Source organism: Leptosomus discolor, chromosome 6 (assembly GCF_034619465.1).
Source record: "Leptosomus discolor isolate bLepDis1 chromosome 6, bLepDis1.hap2, whole genome shotgun sequence".
Lineage (NCBI taxonomy): Eukaryota > Metazoa > Chordata > Aves > Leptosomiformes > Leptosomidae > Leptosomus > Leptosomus discolor.
In genome coordinates, this window is record NC_141396.1 from 23755827 (window position 1) to 23780850 (window position 25024).

Consider the following 25024-nt stretch of genomic DNA (forward strand, 5'->3'; position numbering starts at 1 on the left):
GAGCAATGAAAGTGATTCAGTCTCTTTTTTGATGAATGTTTACATATAGGGATGTAGTCTCTTTGGGAAAACCTTGCAGAATCTGATATATACAATATGCAAACTGGAAATCAAAAACACAGCTCTGCAGTACAAAAAAAAATCTCTATTAAGAACATTCAAATGGAATAGATAAAAGTAAATGGAAGGGTTATAAAACTCTCCTAAATTCCATTGGTGTGGTGGATAATTTCTATAGAAAACCTTTTGTTAACTTTTAAAGCACTTAGTTCTTGTCCCCACTAAATTTTGTTGGAATAATCCACAAAAATGGAAACATTTCTATTAAGCAAAGCCTACAAAGATTTTTCCATGAACTTAACTGAATTTCACTGAAGTTGAATGAATTATGTTACTTATTACAGTAAAGAGAAGTGTAAAAAGTATAAATCTTTTCAAGGTCAGGTCCTATTAAAAGAAAAAATTTGATGCCTAGGAAAACTACTAAACAAGCAGGCTTACACAATGTCAGATACTGTTCATGTTCACTAGGAAACAAACAATGGTAAATTTTATTACCAAAGACCAAATTCTAGAAAATCCATTACCATAGAAAATAAGAATGCTGCTAATTTCAGAGATAAAAAGCCTGTTCCTCTGTGATTAAATACTACTTGTCTACTGTTTTTTCACATGGAATCAACTAGAATTTTGTTCTTCCAGCTATTTATGTTAGACAAGGTCATTTTTCCATGGCTAACGTTGCAAATATCTCAGTAAGCCATTAGAGGCTATAGACATCTCATGCTTTTCATACCTGGAGTCCTTTCAAAATAAGATTTGGATAGGTTCTATTGGCCTTCTAAGTATTTCCCTGTTGAAAGCTTCAACCTTTCAAGCTTCAACCAATGTCTGAATTGCAAACAGTAAAGAAGAGGAGTACATATTCTTTTAGTTAAAAGAAGTGGTAGAACTCCTGGGACAGAAAAGTTGTTTCTCATTCTTGGATATTTGCACACTTCATCATATAATCTGTGCATAATATAAAACACAGATATGGCTTCAGCTCCAATTTAAGATGCTACAGGCAAATGCTTCAGTCCTACTCAAGTCTAAAACACATAAGCATGTATCTGAGATTAAATACATAGTTAAGCACTTGTCAAAACAGTATTTCTTCTTAAATGGCTAGTGATTTTACGAGCTCCCAGTGAGACACTGCCCCACTGCAGTTCCCTGGTTGTAGAAAAACAGAAACCAAGCTTCTCTGCAGGTGAATCAACAGTCCATGGGAAAAAACATGCCCAGTCATCTTGTAGATTTTTGACCACTCCTAGCCATTCTGCGACTCCCACACTGCTATTAAAGAGCTCTGCTAGGCAGAGAGGGTGTGAAGACATTGCTGTGTGTGGCTGCAATGTATTAGCCTCATGGTATCCTGCTGGAGACTTGAACAGCTTGGTCACTCAAAAAAATCTCCCTCAGTTGAGTAAGAGTTTGCCTTTCTTCCAGAGCTGGGTGGAAATGTGTCCTCAGTCCTGGCACACATGGCCAGCTTTCCTGGGCTGACATCTCACACGCAGGCCCTGGATATTCCCTACATAGTCTCCTGCAACAGGACTGCCAAAGGAGAGCTTGCTTTTGCCAGGACAGCACCTGTTGAATGCACTAGTGAATCTGTCTTTTGCAGTTTTAGCCCGATTTCCTAAGAAAGGTTTATGCAATCATGCGCATGTCTTTTGATCTTATCTGTTTCATACTAATAGATTTTGAGCCCATTTGCTGATTTTAAGAATCTGAACTCACAAAGACACAACGCTCCTACAAGTTTACATGCAAATAGGTGGCTGGACAGAGGAGACAGACCCCACCATAGGAAGCAGGAAGCCTGAGTGCAGTCTTAATTAGGCACCAAAACCTGAAGAACACACACACAACAGAAAGATTATGAGTTCTCATTTTGAATGTGAAAGACATCAGACAGATTTGCATTTTACTAGACATGAAAGAATGAGATATCAAATTAATACAGAGCAATCTCCACTGTTGCTATTTCCTGTTACTGCTTGCTAGGTACAACACACTCAAGAGAAACAACAACAAAAAAAACCATTTAAAAAACTTCACTAGCAGGAATTTGCCATTGAAAAAGCAGATAGGAAGACACGTGGTGTACTTGGGCACACTTTTGAGCTCCTCAGTTTATGCAACCCACCTCCCTCCCCTGTGTCCCCCACAGACCTGAGTTTCCGTGTGAAGAGAGACCAGAGAAAAGTTGCAAGGTGTCCCAGCCAGGTCCCAGTTCTGAACAGTAGCAGTTTCGGGGCTGTGGGGTGCCCCACAGCAGATAACTGCCTGTTCTGTCTAGATGCAGCCAGAGGACAAGATCCACTGACAGAAGAGAGGAGGGTTGGGATTTCTAATCATCTGTCTCTTCACCAGTCATATAACATTGAGGTGGAGAGGACATTTGATTGACATATGTTAGTGTTTAAAGCTCCATGGGTGAAAATATAGAGGTAGTCCTGTTAGATTCAGAAGCTCAGTGAAACACTACTACCAACTTAGCCAGTTAGCTAATCTGACATCATAAGCCATTAATAATTATGTTTTCTGTTCTATTCTTAGCCAATTGTGCAGTCACCTTACAGTAGTCCTATCTCATCCATATTTCTTTCGTTGGAAAAGTCATGTGGAACTATATCAGATATCTTACACAAGCCACCATATACTGTGTCCACCTTATTTTTTTAGCCACAAAGTCTTATCTTACTGAAGAGGTCAAAGACTCTCTCTTTTTGTAGTTTTTATTAGTCCATGTTGTTTTTACTGATCCTTTTGTTTTCCACAAATTGTGCTCAAAAGAACTACTTCATTCAGCTAACTGAAGTTAAACTTCCCACCCCCACCCCCCCCCCGCCCCCATCCCCAGAGCCTAAGTCTATAAGGAGGGTGCTATTCCTGGTCTCTTTCCCTGAGACTCTTTCCATTGTTCCAGGGTATTTATCAAGGACTGAGGACCATTGTAATACAATTTTCATTAATTCCTTACATTTCACTCTACAGAAAATATGATTCAGCCTTGTCCTTTCAGTATAGTTAGTGTATCAAGATATGCTGAATTACTCGCCCCCGTTACTGCTCTATTCTTTTATACAGAGGGCTAGATTCATGATTAACATAAGTGGTAGATACACTGGTGACAGTGAAGCTTTACTGATTTCACAACAAACTGAGCTCCCTTCTTACGATGAATTTAAGTGAAACTGAAGAACGATTATTTGTCAGGTTTGACAGTTTTCTCCTTCCTTGCTATAATTTTTCTCTCACATTTGTTAAGCAATGGCTCTGTTCTTTAATTACCCCTTGTCAAACTCCTTTTGTGCCTCACCCTTTTATGCCTTTCCCTCCCCCATCACTCTCATTTTGTCTCATTTCAGTGTTGTCTCTATATAGTTGTTTCAGTGTGATTATTGCTCTAATTACCTTGAGATCTGAATTATTGACAAAATTTTGGCTTAATCTCATTGTTGCCCATCAGTCTTACACATCCTAAATCACCCCAGAAGTGCATGTGCAAGGACAGGCTAAGTTAACTTAATGTGTGTAGCGGAATATTCTGAAGAATCGCTAGCTGGGGCTCTGCAAGGACCACGGACGTGTGAGCTTGCAAGAGAACTGCTGACACTATTTCACCAGCAGCAGGATGATAAATGATCTCTGACCATGTCTGAGGAACTGTGACCCAGAGTCAGAGTCACCGCACTGACAATAATAACACAGTCTGAGTAACTGATAGTTCAAAAAAGATGCTCAAAATGGTATCTCATATAGTGGAAATAATAGGAGAAAAGAGAGAATATACCTTTTCATTTCAGGGATCACATACAGCTTTCTTCCAAACATCTTCACATACTAAAGATCTTTCCCCTCCTAGAGGATATTATATGCAGCTAGATTTATCTTGAGCTAACACACATTCAGCTAAATCCATGTCTCTGTCAGGCTCTAGGGTAGCAGGATAGCAGTGAGGTACAAAGGTGAAGCAGAGCAGAGCTCTATCAGCCTTCCTTACAGTCCTGCAGCCCATAGCATCTGCATTGAAATGCTGGACAAGAGTGATGCCCAAGGGAACAATGCTGGAAGTCTCCAGTAAGAATACCTGAGGAAGATGGCCAATTACTTGTGACAATTTCTGAGATGGCTGAAGAAAGAAGGAAAAATTGATCCACATAGCCAAGAAAGACAACACTATCTTATAATCATCTTCTGCCCAAACAGTTAATACATCAGCCTGAAAAGATCCCCTCTGTGCTTTCGATAGAAGGCACAAGCTGAAATGCCGTACTCAAGCCTAAAACTGGAGGAAGAGGGCTCCAGTTGCACAGTGTTTATGTCACTATGGTCTTCTTTAATAAATGCCTTCCAAGTTGCAGAGAATTCAAAACTGAATGTTAGTTATTAAATGGGATATTCTTAAGCAAAGACACCAGTGTATGTAAATTGATTTCCCAAGTGGAGGCAATTTCCAGTTTAATGTGTGATGAAGTGAGATCAGACTCTCCATCTGTGGTTCAACCATGAAGGCTGTTGTCCTTGCTCTCGTAGTGGTTGGCTGCTCACTGAGTAGCAAGAGCCATGGGGTATTCAGCATTGCTTCATACTGCTAGGAACAGACTTCCTGTAAGATCAGTAGTTCAGGCAATTAATTTTAACCTCCTGGTCTGAGCAGAATGCTTTTCTATTCTACTTTAAAGCATGTAGGATTGGGACAGTTGACCACTATCCTAAACATTTTGGTCTTCTAGACTGCAGTGAATGGCAAAACCAGTAAGCTAGCCTAACAACCATGTAACTGTGATCATTACAGTCACAACTGTCAAAGCTGAAAGCCAAGTAGAAAATGTGGTGCAGTAAGTTCAAATTGCCATTCAGGTACTTTATCTTGTTCACAGCTCCTGTGGCCTATACCGGTTGTAATAGGCTGACAGATGGCTTGCTGCACTCACCCTCTCTGCAGAGAAATGTGACTGCAGTCACTCTTAGAAGAGGTAATCTGTATGACCCTCTGATGAATAGGCCACTTATTTATAAGCATCCTATCTCGTCAAGTGATGCTGCTGTACATCCGCTTTAAACAAGAAGGATTTCCTTTTCTGATATGGAATGTCGTAACTTTGATGACTCTGCACAGGCAGCCAGGCCCATATAAAGCAGAGGAGGAAATTTCCCCACCCATTTTTCCCTCCCTTCCCCTACCATACATGGAGAGGCTCTTGAGTCCTAGGAACTAAAAATAGTCCAGTGGATAAGTTTAAATTGAGATATTTTGAAGCACTTCTTGCACTGACACAAATTCCTACAGTGTGATAGCAAGTTAGGACTAGACTGCTGTCCTGATACGTCTGTCTTCTGCTAGCAATTGGTATTTCCAGTTGTGAGAAAGCCTGAGCCCATTGTCCCTGGGAGGCGATTTAGGATGGGGCTGAAAACACAGTGCACCTCAGAAAGCACAGGTGGCTGAGGAGAAGCAGCCCTGGCTAAGTTGGATCCCAAGCCTCTGAGGCTGGGGTGAGTAGAGGAGGACGCTGCAGGAGGACATTATGGGGAACCAGAGAACCTTGCTAGCAATTACTTGTGACAACTATAGTCTGATTGTCCCTGACACAAGCTCCTGCTTTCCCCTAACCTCCTGAAACTCATTCAGATTTTTTTTTAATTTTTAATTTTCTGTCTTGTTATCTCTTCCTTTCCTTCTGCACTGTCCAAGCAGCACAGAAATCATGTTAGTACGGGGTGCAGCTTGGCCCTTTACAGTGATGACAAACTGAGGCCCTAAAGATCCCCAGTTTCCCCAGGGATTAATCACCTCTTTAAAGAAAGCAAGTTACTGTTTTAGTGGGAAGGGAACAAATTTGTACTTTTGTTTCTTCAGATTAGGCAAAATATTGGCTATTCGCAAGTATGAATGCTCTCCTGTGCTTCATTTGCAGGACAGCAAAAAGTCTGTTTGCTGGCGGTTCTCTTGCCCCACTGAGCAAAACACCAGGGTGCATAGTAGCCAATGGGTAGCAATGAAGACTGAAGTCCTATTACTCGTAGGGCAAGTTCCCCACATTTGGATGGTGTGTGGCTCCCCACACTGCCCCACTAGTCTGCATCAGCAATGCTCTGAGTGGTTTTTGAGCAGGTATGTCCAAGTCATGTGTCCTGTGGAGGGCTGGGATGATGTATGTGCATATCCCACAGATTGGAAAAAACAAGCCAATACTAATGTGCAAATAGGGCAAGAACTTTGGAAAAAGACAGGCCCAAACCTAACTGCAAGGGCTGTTGCTTCTTTAAGGAGCTCTTAAGGCCTTGTCTCTTTGGTGGGGAAGGAGACACACAGCTCAGCAGCTGACAACATGCAGGGCATCGTGAGATGCACCATCAGCTGCTGCCCCTCTTCCCTGTGCTTATTTTGCCCCACTCCACCCACTGCCAAATCCTTGTCTCGGGCTGTTAGTACTTGCCACCACACTGTGTTCTGCTCCTGGAGTCAAATCCTTGTGTAGTGTAAATAAGTAAGCTTCATTTGGTCCTGTGTTACTGCGATGCAAAGCGGGCGTCGGACAGCAGTGTCACCTCTGGCAATTGCCATGTGATTTGTATCCCCTTAGCAAAGGCAGGGAAAGCAGCTGTAGTTGTCAGGAGTTGGTGGAGTTGATGCAAAAAAATACATGTACTGGAGAAATGTCAATCAGATGAAAATTAAAAGAAAATGAATCGGTAACAATCAGAGCATAAAGACTGATTATCCATCATGGTGAGACTAGAAAAGATGGTGGAGGAACATAGGAAGCATTTCCTAGTCTCACTGATGACCTTGAGGACAGTATACAGTCAGCCCTGATCAGATTTGCTAATAACATCAGAAAAAATGGAAAATCATACAGAAAAGGGGAGGCAGGGGGGCTGAATCAACTTGCCTATGATCTGGAAAGCTCAGAGCTCTGGAAAGCATGCAGTGAAGACAAAGGTCTACAAAAGCTCTAGAGACAGGAAATAAAGAGCATAGCTACAGAGCTTACGTTTGAGAAAACCCAAGAGCTGACAGGCAATAGTAGTCCTTGCAGGGCAATAGAGCTGTGAAGAATGTCAGTTGCTACTTTCAGTGGTGTGCAAAAGAATTATTATGTATCTCTGTTCTTGTACAGGGATTTCAATTATTCATCTAGAAATTTGATGTTTCTACATACTCATCTGAAAATATCTGCAATCCTGTTTGCCTGAGGTGTAGGGACAGGTGGGAAAGGGGGAAAGTCTCTGTAGCTTAAAAATGACAGTGAAAAGTTAGAAAGAATGAATACAAAGGACAAGAGAGATACCCCCAAAATGGAAGAAAACATCAGAGCAGGCATGAGAAGGGAGTACGTTCTAGAAAGAAAAGGTAACAGTCCCAACAAACCAAAAAGACATTCTTATGGTGCAGTGGTGGGAGCCATAATGGAGAAGTCCATGGCAAGGAGGGTGTGCTGAGCACTGGGAATATATTTAGATAGATAGTGCTCCAAAAGGCAGACATCTGATTAGGCAGTCAAAATGGTCCTTATATGTGTACTGTGTACATATCGAGCCCCAGGCTCCCGTGACTGACTATCCAAGCTGTAGTTAACTCAGATTTTAAAAGTGTGCCTAGCTTCTAAACCATGAGCTTGATTTTGCATTCCTGTTTAGCAAAACCCAAGAGTCTCTTGTGCCCCAGACTGGGCTACTGTGCTGTGGGTATTGCTAAGGAAAGGCCAAGAAACAGAGCTTTAACCTCTGCTGGCTCCACGGGAGCCTGGAGCAGCTGTAGGAGTTGAACCAGTGCTAGCCCAAACATCCTTGCCAAGGCTACATCTTTCTGGCAAGAAATGCTGTACCATGTGCCTCCCATGCCAATGGCTTCTCTGCAAGCAGCCTCCCCACAGAGCTGGTGCAGCTCAGCACTCCCACATCCTCTTGTGTTTTTTCCAGGTATAGGTGCTTCTTAGCTCTGTTCACCACATAATGAGCACCTTCCATCCCTCCTCCTTCCTTGCTTCCTTCCTTCACAGAGTTACTGGCTGCTGGTCATGACTTTGGTTTTAATGGCTGCTGTGCTCCAGCATGATCGGGACATAGAGTTTTGCCTTCATATTTACTGCCAAGATTCCTAACCCAAAAAAAGGCCAAGCTGGCCGTGTGGGTTGTTATCCATGGCAGAGTAACTCATACGTAACGACACCCATGGCCAAACATAAACCAGAAGGGGGGTGAATGGTGGAGGGGTAGCAGGAGAATAAAATATTATTTCAGTCTGCAGTGCTTCTGGGAACTCTACCTTAGCTGGCAATTGAGTTGCATCACCTTCTGCCATGGGATATTACTTTGCATCAGAAATGCTCTGCGTGAAATACATGGCTTTCCTGGAAGCCTTCTGTACTGACGTTGTCCATGGAAATAAGTCTTGATGTAAAGCAATTGCTCATCCACTGCTAGGACTATCATGTTGCAGGGAGCAGCTGAACATGCCTTTCTCAACATTCACCTCATACTTGTACATTATTCAAAGGGAGAAAAAATAGCTTCATCCTCAGGGAGGCTGAAATTGCTGCTTTCTTTGCTGTCCTAAGGAAAGTGAGTCTAAAGACTAGGAAGAAATAGTACAAGGCAGCAGGTCAGCTGTACTGCCTAGCAGGGCCAGACATAAAGGACCCAACTGAGTCTGTCCTCTTAACACAGGGCAGAGCAGTAAGACAGTGCCCTACCTGACAGAAGCAGCGTGGATTTAAAAGTTACCTTTACAGGATCCCTCAGGCAGAACAGATAAAGGAATGCTTAGCCCAAGAAAAAGAGAAAAGAGAGGCATAACAATTGCCTGGCATCCTCATAGGCAAGCTTAGGAAGTGTGGGTTAGATGAATGGGCAGTCAGGTGGATAGGAAATTGGCTGAAAGATAAAGCTCAGAGGGTTGTGGTCAGTGGCACAGAGTCTAGTTGGAGGTCCGTAACAAGTGGTGTTCCCCAGCGGTCAGTACTAGGTCCAGTCCTGTTCAATATATTCATCACAGACCTGGATGAAGGGACAGAGTGTACCCTCAGCAAGTTTGCTGATGACACAAAACTGGGAAGAGTGGCTGACACTCCAGAAGGCTGTGCTGCCATTCAGCGAGACCTGAACAGGCTGGAGAGTTGGGTGGAGGAGGAACCTAATGAAGTTCAGCAAGGGCAAGTGTAGGGTCCTGCACCTAGGGAGGAATAACCCCATGCACAAGTGCAGGGTAGGGGTTGACCTGCTGGAAAGCAGCTCTGTGGAGAAGGACCTGGGAGTCCTGGTGGACAGCAAGTTAACCATGAGCCAGCAACATGCCCTTGTGGCCAAGAAGGCCAATGGCATCCTGGGGTACATTAAGAACAGTGTGGCCAGCAGGTCGAGGCAGGTTATTCTCCCCCTCTGCTCTGCCACGGTGAGGCCTCATCTGGAGTAGTGTGTCCAGTTCTGGGCTCCCCAGTTCAAGAGAGACACAGAAGTACTGAAGATAGTCCAGCAGAGGGCTACGAAGATGATGAGGGGACTAGAGCATCTCTCATATGAGGAAAGGCTGAGAGACCTGGGTCTGCTTAGCCTGGAGAAGACTGAGATGAGATCTTACCAATGCTTATAAATGTCTCAAGGGCAGGTGTCAAGAGGATGGGGCCAGAGTCTTTTCCGTGGTGCCCAGCGACAGGACAAGGGGCAATGGGCACAAACAAGAACACAGGAGGTTCCACCTGAACATGAGGAGGAACTTCTTTCCTTTGAAGGTGACAGAGCACTGGAACAGGCTGCCCAGAGAGGTTGTGGAGTCTCCGTCCCTGGATTCATTCAAAACTTGCCTGGATGCGTTCCTATGTAACCTGCTGTAGGTGAACCTGCTCTGGCAGGTGGGTTGGACTAGGTGATCTCCGGAGGTCCCTTCCAACCCCTACCATTCTGTGATTCTGTGATTATCTGGCCTGGGGAAAAGTGTCTAGCATTTGGAGCAGAGAATCAGAAGTTAGAATCTGTGTGCCTTATTTCTGAATCAGTCTAGTTACTTTTCTGTGTTTCTGTTTCCCATTCTGTCCCCCAAATAAGTCACTTTTTAAAACCTGCTTTATTTCTAGGCTCGGAGAAGTGTAAATTAGTCAATCATAGACTGAGGTACTCATATGAAAACAAGTTTTTTATTACCTTTTTTTTAATATTATTGGATAGATCACAACTACGAAATCAGGTAATATCTTGTTCTGCCTTGATATTTGGGTTTGACGGACTCCATGTGTAGCAGAAAACAGGAAAGATATTCACAGTTAAGGTAACTTCAGACCTATCACCCAGGTACTACACTATATTTTCCAGTACTTTTTATTCCACCTGGAAAGGTCTTGATAAGTAGGGATGCCACTACAAGGAACTATTCCAACAGCTGATTTACCATCTCCCGAATTTCCTTGCTGGCAGCCATCCACTGCTGATACCTAAAAAGATAAATTCTACCAGAGCTCAGCAGCTGCTGCCAGACATGGACACCCTTGCTGGAATAAGTGCCTGCAGAGAAAACATCCTTCAAAAGTTGATGTAGACAAGTCCGTCCCAGAGCTTGACAGGGTAAGAGAAATAAATGAGCTACTGACAACATTCTTTTAGGGCTATGCTGACCAAAAGTTATCTCTACTCGGTCCTTAATTGTGTGTAACACTACATGTCTCTGTGTTCATGGACAGCTGAGCAGAACAGGGGGCTCCTTGGGGGCCCCTTGGAACAAGCACCCTGTGCTTGGACACACAAGCTAACGAGGAAACTGAGCTGCTGTGAGATCTATGAAAAGCCAGGCCTGAGAAATTTAAATCCCAACTTCTTTACTGACACCACAATTTCCCCTAAGTCTTCTTCAGCCCAAAACAGGGAAGAAACCAATGACCTCCACCCTGTTTCCAGCACATGGAGGCACTGGAGCACAGCTGGTTGTGTGGCTGCGGCTTCTACGGGTGACTCCCAGATCCCAGACCCTTTCTCTCATCTCTGTTCCTTGGGACATCTTGGGTGAGTCAAGCCAAAGCTGCAATAGGAAGCCCCAGTCCCTGAGGTCTGACTTGACTCTGCTTCTTCCCAAGCTAGAGGAGGTAACCTACTTGACATTCACAGGAATTAAGCTTTTGGAAGGAGATCCAGTGTAGGAAGAGGGCACGGGTGAGTGGCAGGGTGCAAAGTACTTACTGGCCTGCTTGGCTTTTTCCACATACGTGGTGGTTAGGTCTTCATCAACTGGGTGCTCCACTGGCCCCACCATGGGGATGAGATGGCGTTCCGCTTGGATAGCCTTGGTGGCATGGGGCAGGAGCATTGCCTCCGGAGAAGGCTGCCGTCCCTCTTTCAATGGTGGATGCAACTGTCCCTCGCTCTCTGAGAATGGAGTGTCTGTGCGGCTGCCAGGTGGGCAGGCAATCTCCCTCTTGGCCACCCCGCCAGAGCTGGCAACCTCGGCTCCCTCCTGTGCAGCAGCCTCTGGCATGCTCTCGTAGCCGCTCTGCTCAGACAGGGACACCTCATCCTGAGGTGCATCCGCCTTGCTGTTGGTGCTCTCAGGTGGGGAGCGCGGGCTCTTCTTGCGAGCCCGGCGATGCTTCTCCTGGGCCATGTTGTCAGCATCGCTGTCTGTCTCGCCATAGTAGGCCTCACTGTCTGGCGGAGAGGTGAGGCTCTCCAGGTGCCTCTGTGACCTTCTTGGCTGTGAGGGCTGTGTGGTGGCTGGGGCTCCTGCCGGTTCAGGGCTGAGTAGCTGTGCTGGGGGGCTGAGTGGAGCTGGTGGGGAGAGCACTCGCTGCCCTGGAGAAGGGGAGCGCTGGAGCCATGGGCCGGTCTGGTCCCCACCAACTATCCTGTGGGGAGAAGGAAAAGCAGTGAGCAAGGTCTGCTTGGTGGGGCTGAGCTGGAAGGAAGCCCTGACATGTGAGAGAGGGGTAAGGACTGAGTCAGTGTTTCAGGTGTCTCTCAGATAGTACAGACACCTGAAGTGCAGACACTAAGGGCAGTCTCATCTCTCACATCAGCTACATGCTCTCATCCTGATTTTCTGCTTCATGACTCTTTGAAAACCAGGTGTTAAACACTTGAAAACCAGAATGTCCTGAGAGCATAAAAATCTACCGAGGCAGCTTAATCAGCTCCCCAGGCATTTCTCCCGGGGAGGTGAATTCCTGCATAGCAAACATTCCCCAGGACAGTGGGACATACCCCTGCAGCCTGCGGCTTGCTGAGGGGATGGGGGACGATGGGCACGGGACAACGGGGACAGGGCAGGGGCGGGGGCAGGACGGCTCTGCCAATCCCAGCACCTCCGAACTCCTTTAGTTCGGAGTGAGCTCCAAACAAAGAAGTTGGTGCTGTTTGTTTGCCCTGACCTCCATGTGGGAGTAAACAGCAAATATTTAGAAGGAACAGGCCCAAGTGTTTTTTTGGAGTAGAACTCTGCTGTCCTGTGATAGGAGTCCACCCTGATGTGTGGCCTGCTCACTGTGGGACTACTTTGCAAGCTAGCTACCAGTGCCTGGGTTTTGACAACTACTGCAGTCATGTCAGCCAGCCCAATCCATGGTGGCATTCACCTTTGGCTTAGACATAGCAACTTCTAGCCTGGAAGTCAGCTGGAAGGGTGACTAGAGTAGGGGCAGGGCAGACTGGGGCCATCAGCTCCATTGCTGACTGCCAGAGGGAGGGAGAACTGGCTACGCTGATGGGAAAAGAGCCAGCTCTGTCCACCCTCTCCTCAAGAGTAAGTCTGGATTTCAATGGCAGTTTGACTCCAGACCACACAGATAGGGCAGGGAACTTCTTCCTTCCTTTGCCAGAGTCACTAGGGCTTGTTAGAGTTATAAAGGAGCCCTAAGTTTTTGCCCTCTGAGCATGCATACTGGGAAGCCAGGCAGACAGCATTGCCTCTGTAAAGCTGTGGAATTCATAACTTGGATCCCAATTCTAAACTGTGAAAAATATACTTATGTCAAATGCAAACCTTTGTGGAAGCTAAGGGTGGGACAATTTCTCTGGCAGTTTATTTTTTTAATAATATTCGCTATTATGAACTCTCAGTGGGGAGCAAAATCAAAGCTCCCCAAGCAAAACAGAGCAGTACTTCCTCTTCTTTAAATATTCGACCAGATAACTGGAAAGCATTGCTGCTTGTAAGCCAGCTTCTCTTGTTCTGCACTGTCAGGCCACAATCTCTGTCCTTCCCTCCTTTCTCTCTGTCTCTTTTCACACATAGGCTGCACTGACAGAAGTACACATATGACCTTGCATACTCCAGAGTCATCCAGCTACCTCTCCTTCCTGAGCAGGACTGAATGGTGTTTTCTCTGGGAACATAAATATGAAGTGGAAATAGAGATGTGATCAGAAAGCAATATTTGATGAGTTCTCCACTACCCCAAGATGAAGCCAAGTGGTTACGTTATTTCCAAACCATCCGCTGTTGGCTCCCAGAGGGCTGCAAGAAGCCTGCCTTTGTCACTTTGCTAATTCAAAGTGTGCTGATTTTGGCCAATTGGAATTTGCCCAGGCACCTGTTGGCTGCAGATAGGCTCCAACGGGGTGAGATAAGGCCTTGGCAAGGGACCAGAAACTATTCTAGACACCTTGTGCAGGGCTCACTCATCCCACTTAATCACTGCTATGGCATAGGGTGAGCACATCAGAAGGCACCGGCACTTTCCCTGAAGCCAAGGGGAAGATCCTGCATGCTCAGGCTTTCCTCCTCTGAGCACTGCCCGCCTCTGCCCCCACTTGACAGATGCCAGCAACTAGCGTGGCTCTTCCTCCCTACTGCTCATGGTGGTCTCTCTTCTCAGGGCTGTAGAAAATCACATCTCCCAGCCCCCTTCACCAGGGCCTTATTTCCTGAGGGTGACTTTTGTTTCGTCAGTAGTGTGGACTAGTTGGGACCTCACACAGCTTTGCTGCCTTCATCTTTATATGATGCATTTACAGCTTGGACCTCATCCAGCATGCACTGAGGTGCTGGGTTAGCTTAGCAGAGGCAGAACCAGGGGCGTTACTGGAAGAACTTTTGTGCTTAAATTTGAGCCTGGTCTCCAGTATTCTGATGGACTACAGTCTGACAGATACTTGTTCCTGTAAAAGGGCACTCAGCCACACATATCTTAACTTTGTGGAAGTCAGTTCACACCTTGTCAGACTACAACGGCCTGCTGTAGTAAATACTTAGGTAACCTTGTCTTGGCTCAATTATCCAATGTGTAGTCAGATCTATTTCTACAGAACAGTTATTTACCCAGAATGAACTGAAGTCTTTGTTAATTGCTGAGATGAACTGCCCTATTGCATCTGCTTGCTTGGAGCCTAAATTTATCATTCTTTGCAGCACAGCCCTCACACTGCAAACATTTCCCTCCAGCCTGAGAGGCAGGGGCAGGGAGGTCTCGGTCAGTTCATCCCCAGAGCCAGGCACTCGGGAGAGCAGCTAGAGACAGTGCAAGACTTTTGGATGGCCACCTGTTAGCCATGGGGAAGTGCTCCTAGTACACCTTGCAGGCTTCCTGCCTGCCTTCTTTCTGCTAAGTGTGGATAGCTGCTGTGCTGGATGAAGGTGTCCTGCTGCCTGCACTGTCACAGGACTGGCACTTGGGAGCAGGTTACCTTTTCACACGGATGTTGAGCATGCCGTTGGAGGAATCGATGATCTGCATGGCAGTAGCATGTGAGAGGCCAGCACATGACTTTCCATTGATAGACACTAGCACATCGTTTTCCCACAGGCCTCCACGGCATGCTTTGCTTCTCTTTCGGATCTGGAAAAGCAGAAGAGAGAGGGTAAGGATGAAGGGAAGAACAGCAGCTATATAGTTCAGTCGCTTGTCTCCTGCTGGCCCTTTTATTGCGCTGTCCCTGACAGAATAAAATAAGGCCTAAGACTACTGTGCTGCCAGGGTAGAGGACCAGTCCTTTTGGGTAAGCCCTGGTTGTGCCTTTTGGTCTCTGTATTCCTGTTAATTCCAAGGGTCACTCTGTTGAGCATAGGCCTGACCTGAACACCCACTAATTCAGGTCCTTCAGTGCAGATGAAAGACTCAAGATCATCTACATGCTCTTCTCTTCTCATTCCCTATCTACTAAATTGCTTATGAAGTCTTTGTTTCAGACAGGGAATGGGAACTCTATCCAGACTACCCCTGTGTGTCCTTCTGTATGCCCCTGCTGTTCTTCCTGATCCCTGACATTCACACAGAGCCCCTGCAGGTACCACCCTCGGGGAAGCTGACATCGTAAGAGATGGTGGCTCAGAGGCACTTCCTGCTGTCAAGCATTCCTGCTCTAATGGCTTTGGCTAACGTATTTCTGGACATCTGCATCAGGCTGTATTGTGTCCTGTTACACAAGTGTAAACTTGGAGTAAATCTTTAGCCTTAACAGGAGCTGTGCAGGATATGCATTGCTATATCTGAGAATGGAGTGTGGGTCTCTAGTTCCAGGCTAGTTCCTAGATCTGGCCTCTCATGGCCATCTTACACCAAGTGTTTCCTCTCCCTTTTGTTCCATCATCCATCAGTTAAACTTCTCACTGAACCTCCCAACTCAGCCTAGCCTTCCTGTTAGAGCAAGCAAGAAAAGCAAATGCCCATTCCACCCAAAACCACAGAGCTCTCCCATACAGGCAAGCAATGGGGTAGTCTTGTAGGACAGCTTGGCACACATAATGCACTCATTTTGCACATAAAAGAATAGCCGGGCAAAAACACTGGGTCAAGGCAAATCAGGCACCAGGTAGTAATACGCTGGATTTGTAGATGCTTCTAGAATATTTCTTCAGATCTTGCAGTTAAGCAAGAGACAAATCAGTGCAGAGATGTTTAGCAGAAGGTGCAGTGAACAAACCATGGCAAATCTCTGCAGAGAGCTAATACACAGTAGGGCACCTTCTCTCATATCTTATAGCCTTGCTGCTCAAGCAACAAGACTCAGCTATAAAATTGCACAAGTTACTTTGCCCGCACTCCCATGGCAGCCCCAGGAAAGAGAAGTGGATGTGAGAGGATTGCTGCCCTGTCATTGATCTTGCAGGGGCAGGAGAGGAGCAGGAAAGGAGAGAGCTAGAGCCCTGAGGAGGTCCGGTGGCATGGCTGGCTGGTCTCAGGGCCCAGGCCCTCTGCACCCATAGGGTGTGTGCATGCCCAGGGCTCAGCCCTGCTGGCTTGTATTGAGCAGGCAAGAGCAGGACTCCTCCTAGGTCAGCCTGTCAGCAGGACTGAAAGGTGTTGGGGAAGGAGGTGGAAAGAGGGGGGCTATGGTCCATGTTGTTTGTGTGTTCACTGGCAATTTATCACCCTGTAGCCTCTCCAGCTTGACCCCAAATTTTGCCTGCATGCTTAAAATAGGGACTGGCTCATCCCAGCTGCCACATCCATCAGCCTCTGTCATTTTAGTCCTTTACCTCCCTCCTTGTTAATATAAGCCTGGAATGAGAACATGTGGGTCTGTAATGAACTATTGCTGAAGAACCACTTTTCTGCTGTTACAGTATAAACGCTGCTTCCTGATACTCCCTCAAGGTGCAGCTGTTAACTAAGAAGAGATAGCAGACACATTTTCCCGTGCTGCCTACCGACACAGCAGCTAAGGCAGAGAGGAACTTTCAGAGAGGTTAGAAGGAGGGTCTCCTTCTGGTATTCCCCAAAAGGCCAACTGCTGCTCCACGGCCAAGTGCTTGGTGCTCAGCACTGGATGGGAACACACTTGCCAAGTGTCTCTCCCAATTACGGAGTGAGGAGACCGGGGGTTAAAGGCTGCCAGCAGGTGCTCAGAGTGTTCCTCACATCCCATCATACTCCTCCATGCTCACTGAAACTAACTGGATGTGGGCTGGTGACCTCTCAGAGCAGAGACTTCCTGCAATTCTCTGGTCCCACAGTGCTGCAGGTGGCAGAAGGCCCACGCTCTAAAGCAACTATAGTTACTTCAGTGCTGTTGTAGAAGCCTGCAAACTAGCTCTATAATCCAGGAGGGGACTTCTCCCTGTCTCCATTCCTCTTTGGGCAAACAGGATCAGGTCTCTTTCAGCTCAGGAAGAGACATACAGAGTCTGAAAACAGCATGTAAATGTACCTGACCAACAAATCTCTCACAGGTTTATAAACCCCTCCCTGGAAGTTTATGAATCTGCTTCCCAGAGGCAGAGGGAAACAAACTATTCAGAGCTTCATTTTAATGACAAACCCCTACCCCACTGCATTTGCCAAGGAGGAAAGCATAGGCGTTAAAGGCAGTAGAGGATTGTACAGGGAGAGAAGGAAGAAAACACGTCATACAGAAAGGACAAGACTTAATCCGCAACCATGACAACAGGGTGCAGTATGCTGGAGGCTGGAGAGCCTCTGGATAGAGACCAGCACAAACCTGCCAGTTTTTGTATGACTGGGGACCCTTACTGACAACCCGCAGCCGTCACGTCTCGCTCACAGGGAGGGCAGCACCGAGCCTTTGAGGCCCCAGGCCAGGGTGGCTGCCCAGTCTGAAAGCTAGGCTCGCTGCTCACCCTGAAGGTCAGGCTGCCCTGAGGCTGAGCCACTTGCTCCCTATGTCCAAAAGATGCCCTCTCCTGGGCACCCGGTGAGCCACATGAAGCGTCGCTAACAGGGAGCTTCTGCCTAGGCTGCAGACAGGTTGGAACGTGTCACCCAGCACCTGTTCTAAAGACATGGGAAAGGATGGAAAAAGTGGCAAAGAGAAATCCTCTCTGCTTCCTGTAGCAGATCCCTGGAGAGCTTTTTCGTGTGAGAGGCAGCACTGAGGAACTCTGACAAGTGGTCAGGGCTAGCCCCAGACCTGGCCCTGGGGGATTGTGCTGCCAGACCTTCTAGCACATACTGTGAGGACTGACCACTGCTTTGGGGGCAGAACCCCACAAATTCTTCGAACTTCTTGTAACTAATTGCCTGTTACACTTTCCACTCTGTGCCTCAGTGGGCACACTCCACCATGGCACACCTTGGCTCACATGGGTGGAATGTCCTGTTTAGATTTCAGCTGGGTTTAGGGAATCCCAGTTTCAGGACCTAACTGATTTATGCTACTGGAAAGAGAAATCAGTGTGGAAAACTAGAACTATAAAGTAATGAAACACATTTACTCAGAAGATTGCCCAGCTCACTGCCCTCTCAGCAGGACTTCTGTTGTGACAAAACAGCTCATCAGAGAGGTTTGGGTGTCTGCAGCACCTAGGTACATGCACATACACGTGCATGTTTTCTTTCATTTACTTTTCCCTCTTCCTCTCATTGGTCATATTGAATCAGACATGAGGGAAAGAACAGAGGCAGCTGAGTGGAAAAAAAGAAAAGGGTGAAGGCAACAAATGAGGAGGAAAGGAAGAAGAAAAGGTGTTGAAGGGAAGACCAGTGCTAGGAGAGGCCAGGAAGGCCAGGGCTGGGATCAGGCTTTAACAGTACAGTACAAGTTTCCTTGTACAGCCCCGGGGAGACAAAAGGACATGCTGACTATTGGATGTGTCTCAGGGGAGTTCAGGAACAGAATTCAGCCTAGCTTTTGGGAACAGAATGCAAGAGAAGAGGGGGTCAGATGCAACTTGGCAGCATCTGTCCTTCAGTAGGGTCTATATTTAGGCAGTGGTATGTGGGGGGTGAACACACGCTGGGATGCTAAGAATAGAGTAATCCTGAAAGTAACGCAGTGGCTTCACTTTTTGCCTGAGTACAGCGCAGAGAATCTGTCTTGAAACTTTGCAACCACCCTCCCTCCTGGCCAGCACTGCTTGTTCATAAGAAAGGAAATACGCGGTGGGTAATCAGAATCGGTTTCAAGTGCCTTTCAGCACTAAGCTGTAATAGGTTCATGCCATCTTCCCCTTTGCCTCCCCAAGGCACTCCCACCTCCTCTCATCAGGAGAGCTCAGTCTATCAAATTACATTATCAGTCTTCCCCTAATCTCCTAAAATCTTTCCAGCAGCAACCTAGTAAACTCAGACCAAGTCAAAGTTGTATATTGAATACGATTCATCTTCCCATCCAATGCCCATTCCACTCTCTGATTCTCATCACACAGCTGACCCCCTCCCCTCAACAGCTACAATGCCATGGGGCCCAACACTCCATGGCAATCTGTCAGTGCTTAAATTTCATTCCCAGCCTTATGTGAAATGTAGTCCTGTCACAGGGTTCCCATGGAGAAAACTGCCTTGTTGTAGCATAAAGTGGTATAAAGCATTACTGAAAGGGAATGAACTCAGGCAAGAACCAACCAGCATTTGGGTCTGCTCCACCCAGAACTTCCTGCTCAGCTGAACCACAAACACAGTAGTTGCTAGATGCAAGAGCAGAAACAAACACCCTCCAACTCTTCTTTCTGAATATCTGTGTTGACATCATTTTGGTTACTGGGACAGTTTGGTTTTTGTCCAAGGCCAGGGCCTAATCTTTACTTGTGCAAGGAAGGATAACTCTGTGGCTAAAGCACTAAAGTGGGATTCAGGAGACCTGTATGATTTTCTGTGTGACCTTGGAGAAAACACTCAGACTGTGAGCCATACATGACAGCACCGTGGAAATCAGGATGTTTTTCCACATCTTTTGCTCTGGCTCTTTAATTTTCTTTGTCTCAGCTGCCCACCTGAACACAGCGATCCAGTAAGGTACTTTTTCTATGCCTTGCCTATTAGGTATGTGAATAACATCACATCTTCATAGCAAACCCATATTTTTATTGGAAGCTATTTTACAGGAGAATATTTATCTAACCCATTATAATTACATTAACCATTACAATTGCACTTTTCTATTTAGTTCCAATAACTTCCTGACCAACCACCGTATTTCTGTTTAAGAGGTGACATTGGATGACTTGCCTCCTGGTAAAGTAGGTCCAGTGTCTCTGCAGACCTACTTAACAGGTCATCCACAGTGAAGCTTAATTAGGGAGTTTTTACATAAAGAAGGGAGAGAACACACACTTTCTCGGATAAACACAGCAAGGGAGAGTGGTGAAAGAAGATATCTTGAGTGGCAGGACAAACTGGGGTGGCTTCTGGGCAAGTGGTTTAGAGATGAAACTTTGTAGTGGCAGAGGATGCTGGTGCTGGCCAATCGATTAAGTACACACAAGACAACTGTAATATGTTACTGCCTAGAGCATATTGGTGAGTGGGAAAGAGATAACTCCTTCTTTGGTGCACGAGACTTAATTTTGATTTGTACCAGAGGGTACAAGCTGATAAAAAACAAATGCAAGCAATCGAGGGTTGTTAGTTTTCTCGCTCTGTTGAAACCAAGTCCCTTAAAAAGAGCATTTTGTCATGATAATACAAGGTGGGGGTAAGGGGGTGAGGGGGGGAACAATCCACCTTCTTTGCCTAAGCAAAGTTTCGCACAGGGTGAACTGTGGGGAACAAGTAACTATCCAGAGTTGGCTGCAGGTAGATAAAAAGAGGCTTTATCTCCATGGCCTTTTGTTAGTTGATGGGAGATTAGCTGAAAATTGAGTGAAGTGTTATACCAATGACAAGGAATAACGCCACATATACTTGATAAGCATTTTTCTCTCAACAGAGTAAACAGCAGGCTATCAAGGGGTTTTTTATATGAAGCAGCCATTCAGAAGGAACAGATATGTTTGTCAAAACACAAGAGTCCCAGTGTCCACATCTAGCTGCTGGAACAATAGGAATTGAATGGTCAGAAGAAATGTGCTTATACATGTCCCATGTAGGTCCTTTTCTAGAGGCTCAGCCTTGCTCCGTTTGACATAAAAAATTTTAGGATCAAAACCTAAGGGAATTAGAGCTCATAACCAAATCTAGGCACCAAAATGTCTCTTTACAGGGACAGGCACTGAACTAGGACAAAAGGAGTGGTGAGAGGGCAGGGTCATCCAGAGACATGGCTTCAGTCCTCCAGAACAAGGTGTTCTCAACCTTAGCACTGCATGCTGGTACTGTGCTCTAAAGAGCAGTGATGATATGCAAGCTCTGAATAAAACCCTTCCTGACAACGGAGGACTCTTTTCAGCTGCTACCAATTGTTGAACAGTCTTAAGTATAATATGCCTCCACAGTATTTATGCCGAGAGAGGGCAAACTAAAAGACATACCTACTATTACTCTGATAGAATGAGAATATGACAAAAATGTATTTGCAAGAAGTTATTGTACACAGCGTTCATCATATTTGCAAGCGTGGGTTACTGTACCAAAACACAGCACTCACTAACCCTAAGAGAGCCTCTCAGCAATGGTGTGAGGAGGAGAAGCACCATTGTTCTGCAGCAGCAAGGATAGGATCAGGCACAGGTACAGATTAGACAAGTACTCCATTCACCTGAAGGATTCCAGGGGAACTTTGGTACAGAGACCTCCCTGTGCCTTGCAGCATCTTTGTAGACACCTTGTAGGTATGAACATACAGGAAAAAACAAGCTCAGCCTTCACAGATGTATTCAGTAGTTTTAGCAAGTAGCAGGTTGAATGTTGGCAAATGAACCTGGGCTCTGGACTGCAATTGCCTGCAGCATTAAATTGTTGAAATGATCCTTGGCACATCTTTGGCTCAGGGCAGCTAATGCTCTCCAGAACAATCCTCAGGCACTGTTTGGGAGCTAGAACACACCTTTCCCAGAGCCACTCCCTGTGGGCAGTTTCCATGCAGCCATCTTGTTTGGAAGAATAAAGGGGCTAATTGCTAGGCTTTGTTCCACTCTGTAGCAGCTGGCATCAGGGCCAGAGAGTGGTCCCAGGTACATGTAATGCACCAATGTATAGATGTGGCTTGTATGATTTCACTGCAACTGCTGATAGTTACCTGTCAAGAGATTCTTCCAGGACTCTTGCCTGCTAATGGGCAAATAACAGGATGTAAAGGCACAATTGCCCAGACTCTTCATCTCTGAAATGAGGAAAGTGAAAGCTTTTCTAGCAGTATCCTTCAAACAGAAGTCTTAGACAACTTGTGGAAGCAAAAAAGCATGGGGCAGCACAGCTGTGGTCACATGGCAGAGGAGAAACCACTCAGGACAGTAATGTGTGAAAGACCTGGAATCAACATCACACTGCCATAGGCCTCATGTCCCTTCGAGGGAAGGAAGGTAGCAAAAAAAAGAACAGACACAGAGTGAAGTGGCTTGGCCAGTGAGAAAGGAATAGTTTAATGAATGGTTAAAGACTATCTGAGAGTAAACGTAGAGTATAAATCAAGATTCTAATAGTTAGAGGGAATGGCATAACCACTGATCCAGTCCATCCACACAGTCTGCTCTCTGTACTTGTTTTGGGAGGGAGTTCCTGTGTAAGGCTACTTCCCTTGCAAGGTAGCACCAAGCCCTGGTGAGGCACAAGTTATTGTGAACAAGATCATTAGCTGATACAATCAGCAGTGGTGATTTGCAACCATGAGACTATGTTTTTCTATTTAGACTACCCTCTTATAATTGTCCTGGAGGTCCTATACCTCGATCTCTGCTGGGAAGGAAGAGCAGAGCTCCCCTTCCAAGCTCTGCACCTTGCTTACTACTGTCCCAGTGCTGTCCAGAGCTTGCAGCTTCTTGGCCAGGCAGCAGCCCTGGAGCCCCCCACGTTCTCCCCCGCACACGGTGACTGCTGGACCCAGCTGCGTCTTGGAAAGTTCCACCGGCGTCGCAGCTTGTGCTCCCTCACTGGCAGACAAGGGTAGCACCTGCCTAAGTGCTGACAGGCCATAAAACATGTCCAGGAGCCCTCCCAGCACTGCTTGAGGCACTCCTTCCACAGTGCTGGCAGACATATTCAGCCCTCCAAAACCAGTATTAGTGACTGCTATAGATTAGGCTGCCAGCAGTGCTTTTTTAGGTATGACAGTAAACATTTGTGAAAACAGATAAAGAACAGCCTGCCCACTGAAAAGGGAAGAGGAAGAGAAGGTGCTTGCACATCTGGAAGCCATCAAACCTATTTGGGTTAGAGCTGGCACCTCCAGCAGGAATAATGTCATGTGAGCAAAGGTGAACAGGACAGGGCAGCCAGGCCGTGGGTTACAGGGACCAGCAGCACAGTATACACACTGCAAGGATACCTGGCAGAGGATACAGTAAAAACAGTGAATTATCAGCAGAAAAACATACAAGACAAAGCAGGGATATGTAAGAAACAGGTAAAAAGGAGGTTATGATGAAGTGCTCTTAAGTGACAAAACAATTCTTGGTTTTAGAAGCTGTACACTCCTGTGTCACTGCTGCCCCTAACAATTCACTCCATTGCTGCAACGTACTTGTGCAGAACAAGGAAATGAAAGGACCCTCTTGAGTTATCAGGGCCAATCCCTTGTTGTTTCAGATGCCATATTGTCTACTCCAGTTCATAAACTGTTTGCAAAAGTTTTTCAGTTCTTTTTCTAGATTGGAAAGTTGTTGCTGAACCTCCCTAGTTAGTCATTTTGTGCACATTTGATCAGTGATAATGCTGTCCTATATTTGAAGAGTGCTGCTGGTATTTGCCCAACATCTATTTGTAGACAACAATCATCTCTTTCAACCTTTTGCCTTCCTTACTTTGTGTAGTAAGTAACTGGATTTCCCTCTCATGGAATAAATCTTGTTTTGTAGCAGGATCCCTAAAGGCAGGTTTCATTCACTTGCACCATCTTAAAGCTGCCCTGTTCATCTTCATAAAAATTATTTCCCTAATATAGTTCCATGTTCTGTTTTTACTTTGGTTTATTATGGGCTTAATGTTTATGTCCTATCTTATGACTTTTCTCTGACTAGCTATTTTACATTTTGGTTAGTTTCAAGTGCATTTGATGAACACAGACTTATTGCAAAGAAATCCTCCAGGAACCTGATGGTATTGTTCTCCCTTACTCATCACTTATAGCTTCTCCTTGCAAGGAATGTTGTACATGTCAGGACCATGTACTTTTCCCTCAGCCTTTCTAAAATAAAAATCTTTCCATCTATCGATCCCGTTTGTTTCTTGTTTTTATGCTTGTTTTCTTTCTTTCCTGACTACTGTTTCTGGCCAAAGATTTGTTATGTTGTGTTGCTGTGTGCATCACAGCTACTGAGCTATACCAAATCAGATTTGGTTTTATTTGGTAAGGGGTAGTGTAAAATCCCACTATACTTCATATGCTTCACTAGGTAAGAGTTGAAAAAAATCATTAGGAATCACAATAAGCCAAATATGAATGCATAGTAGTTCAACTGACTTCACTTAAAAGGACACCACTGTAACTAAATAAAATGGAAATTTTTCCTTTCCCTTCTGGGTTCTTTACTCTTTATTTTACCCTCTATTTGTTTTTCTAGTTCTCCATATTCCAATCCTTCCTAATTTCTGCAGAATTATTCATGTCCTCTGTTGATGTTTGATCCTGCTGTGTATATGCCTGCTGAGCCTATCTATGTCTGCTGTTCTTTCAGCTCATTACCGAGTTGATATTTTAATACAACTCTAATTTAAAAATCATCTATTCTTTCTCACTGAGGGCTCCCCAGACGCTAATAAATTATCTTTTGCTTCTTCTTTTGTCTCACCCTTCACTCTTACAGTATCTGTTTTTATAAGACTGAATTGTTGTGGTATCGCTTTCATATACACATCAGTGTGGTATCCTTCATACACACATCAGACATTTTTAGCACCCAGACACTGCAAATGGTTGTTTGGGTGGAACAAAATAGACAGTATGTGCTCTTGTAGGCAAGTTTAAGGTGAAAGGAATACACATTTGCAGTTACAGATCTGGAACCATACAGTCAGTTGGCATTAATACTAGCATTTGAGTCTTGCTTATGTTATTTAAATTCGAGCTCTATCCTCAATATCCACTAGGCACTACTGGAAGAAGCAACGTGCGTTTCCCTGACCCTGAGGCAGGCCGAGCTGGTTTGGTTCCCTAAGGTTAGTGAAGCTAGTTATGTATGACCCAAGAGGCTGTCCACAAGATATGTAACTCCAGCATCTTGCTCTAGGCGTGTCCCTGAACCCATAACCCGTAGGGAGTTGGATGGCACAGAAGCTCT

General features: G+C 45.6%; 1 protein-coding gene across 1 annotated transcript in view; it reads right to left on the reverse strand.

The window, feature by feature from the left end:
- Positions 1 to 25024, reverse strand: part of SYNPO2L (synaptopodin 2 like) — a 36223-nt gene that overhangs the window by 7354 nt on the left and 3845 nt on the right. Inside the window, exons 2-3 of the mRNA XM_086466944.1 lie at positions 14662 to 14813; positions 11224 to 11885 (exon numbers count right to left, since the gene is read on the reverse strand). Of these exons, the coding sequence (XP_086323070.1) occupies positions 11224 to 11885; positions 14662 to 14813 (814 nt within the window). The remainder of the gene's footprint in view (positions 1 to 11223; positions 11886 to 14661; positions 14814 to 25024) is intronic.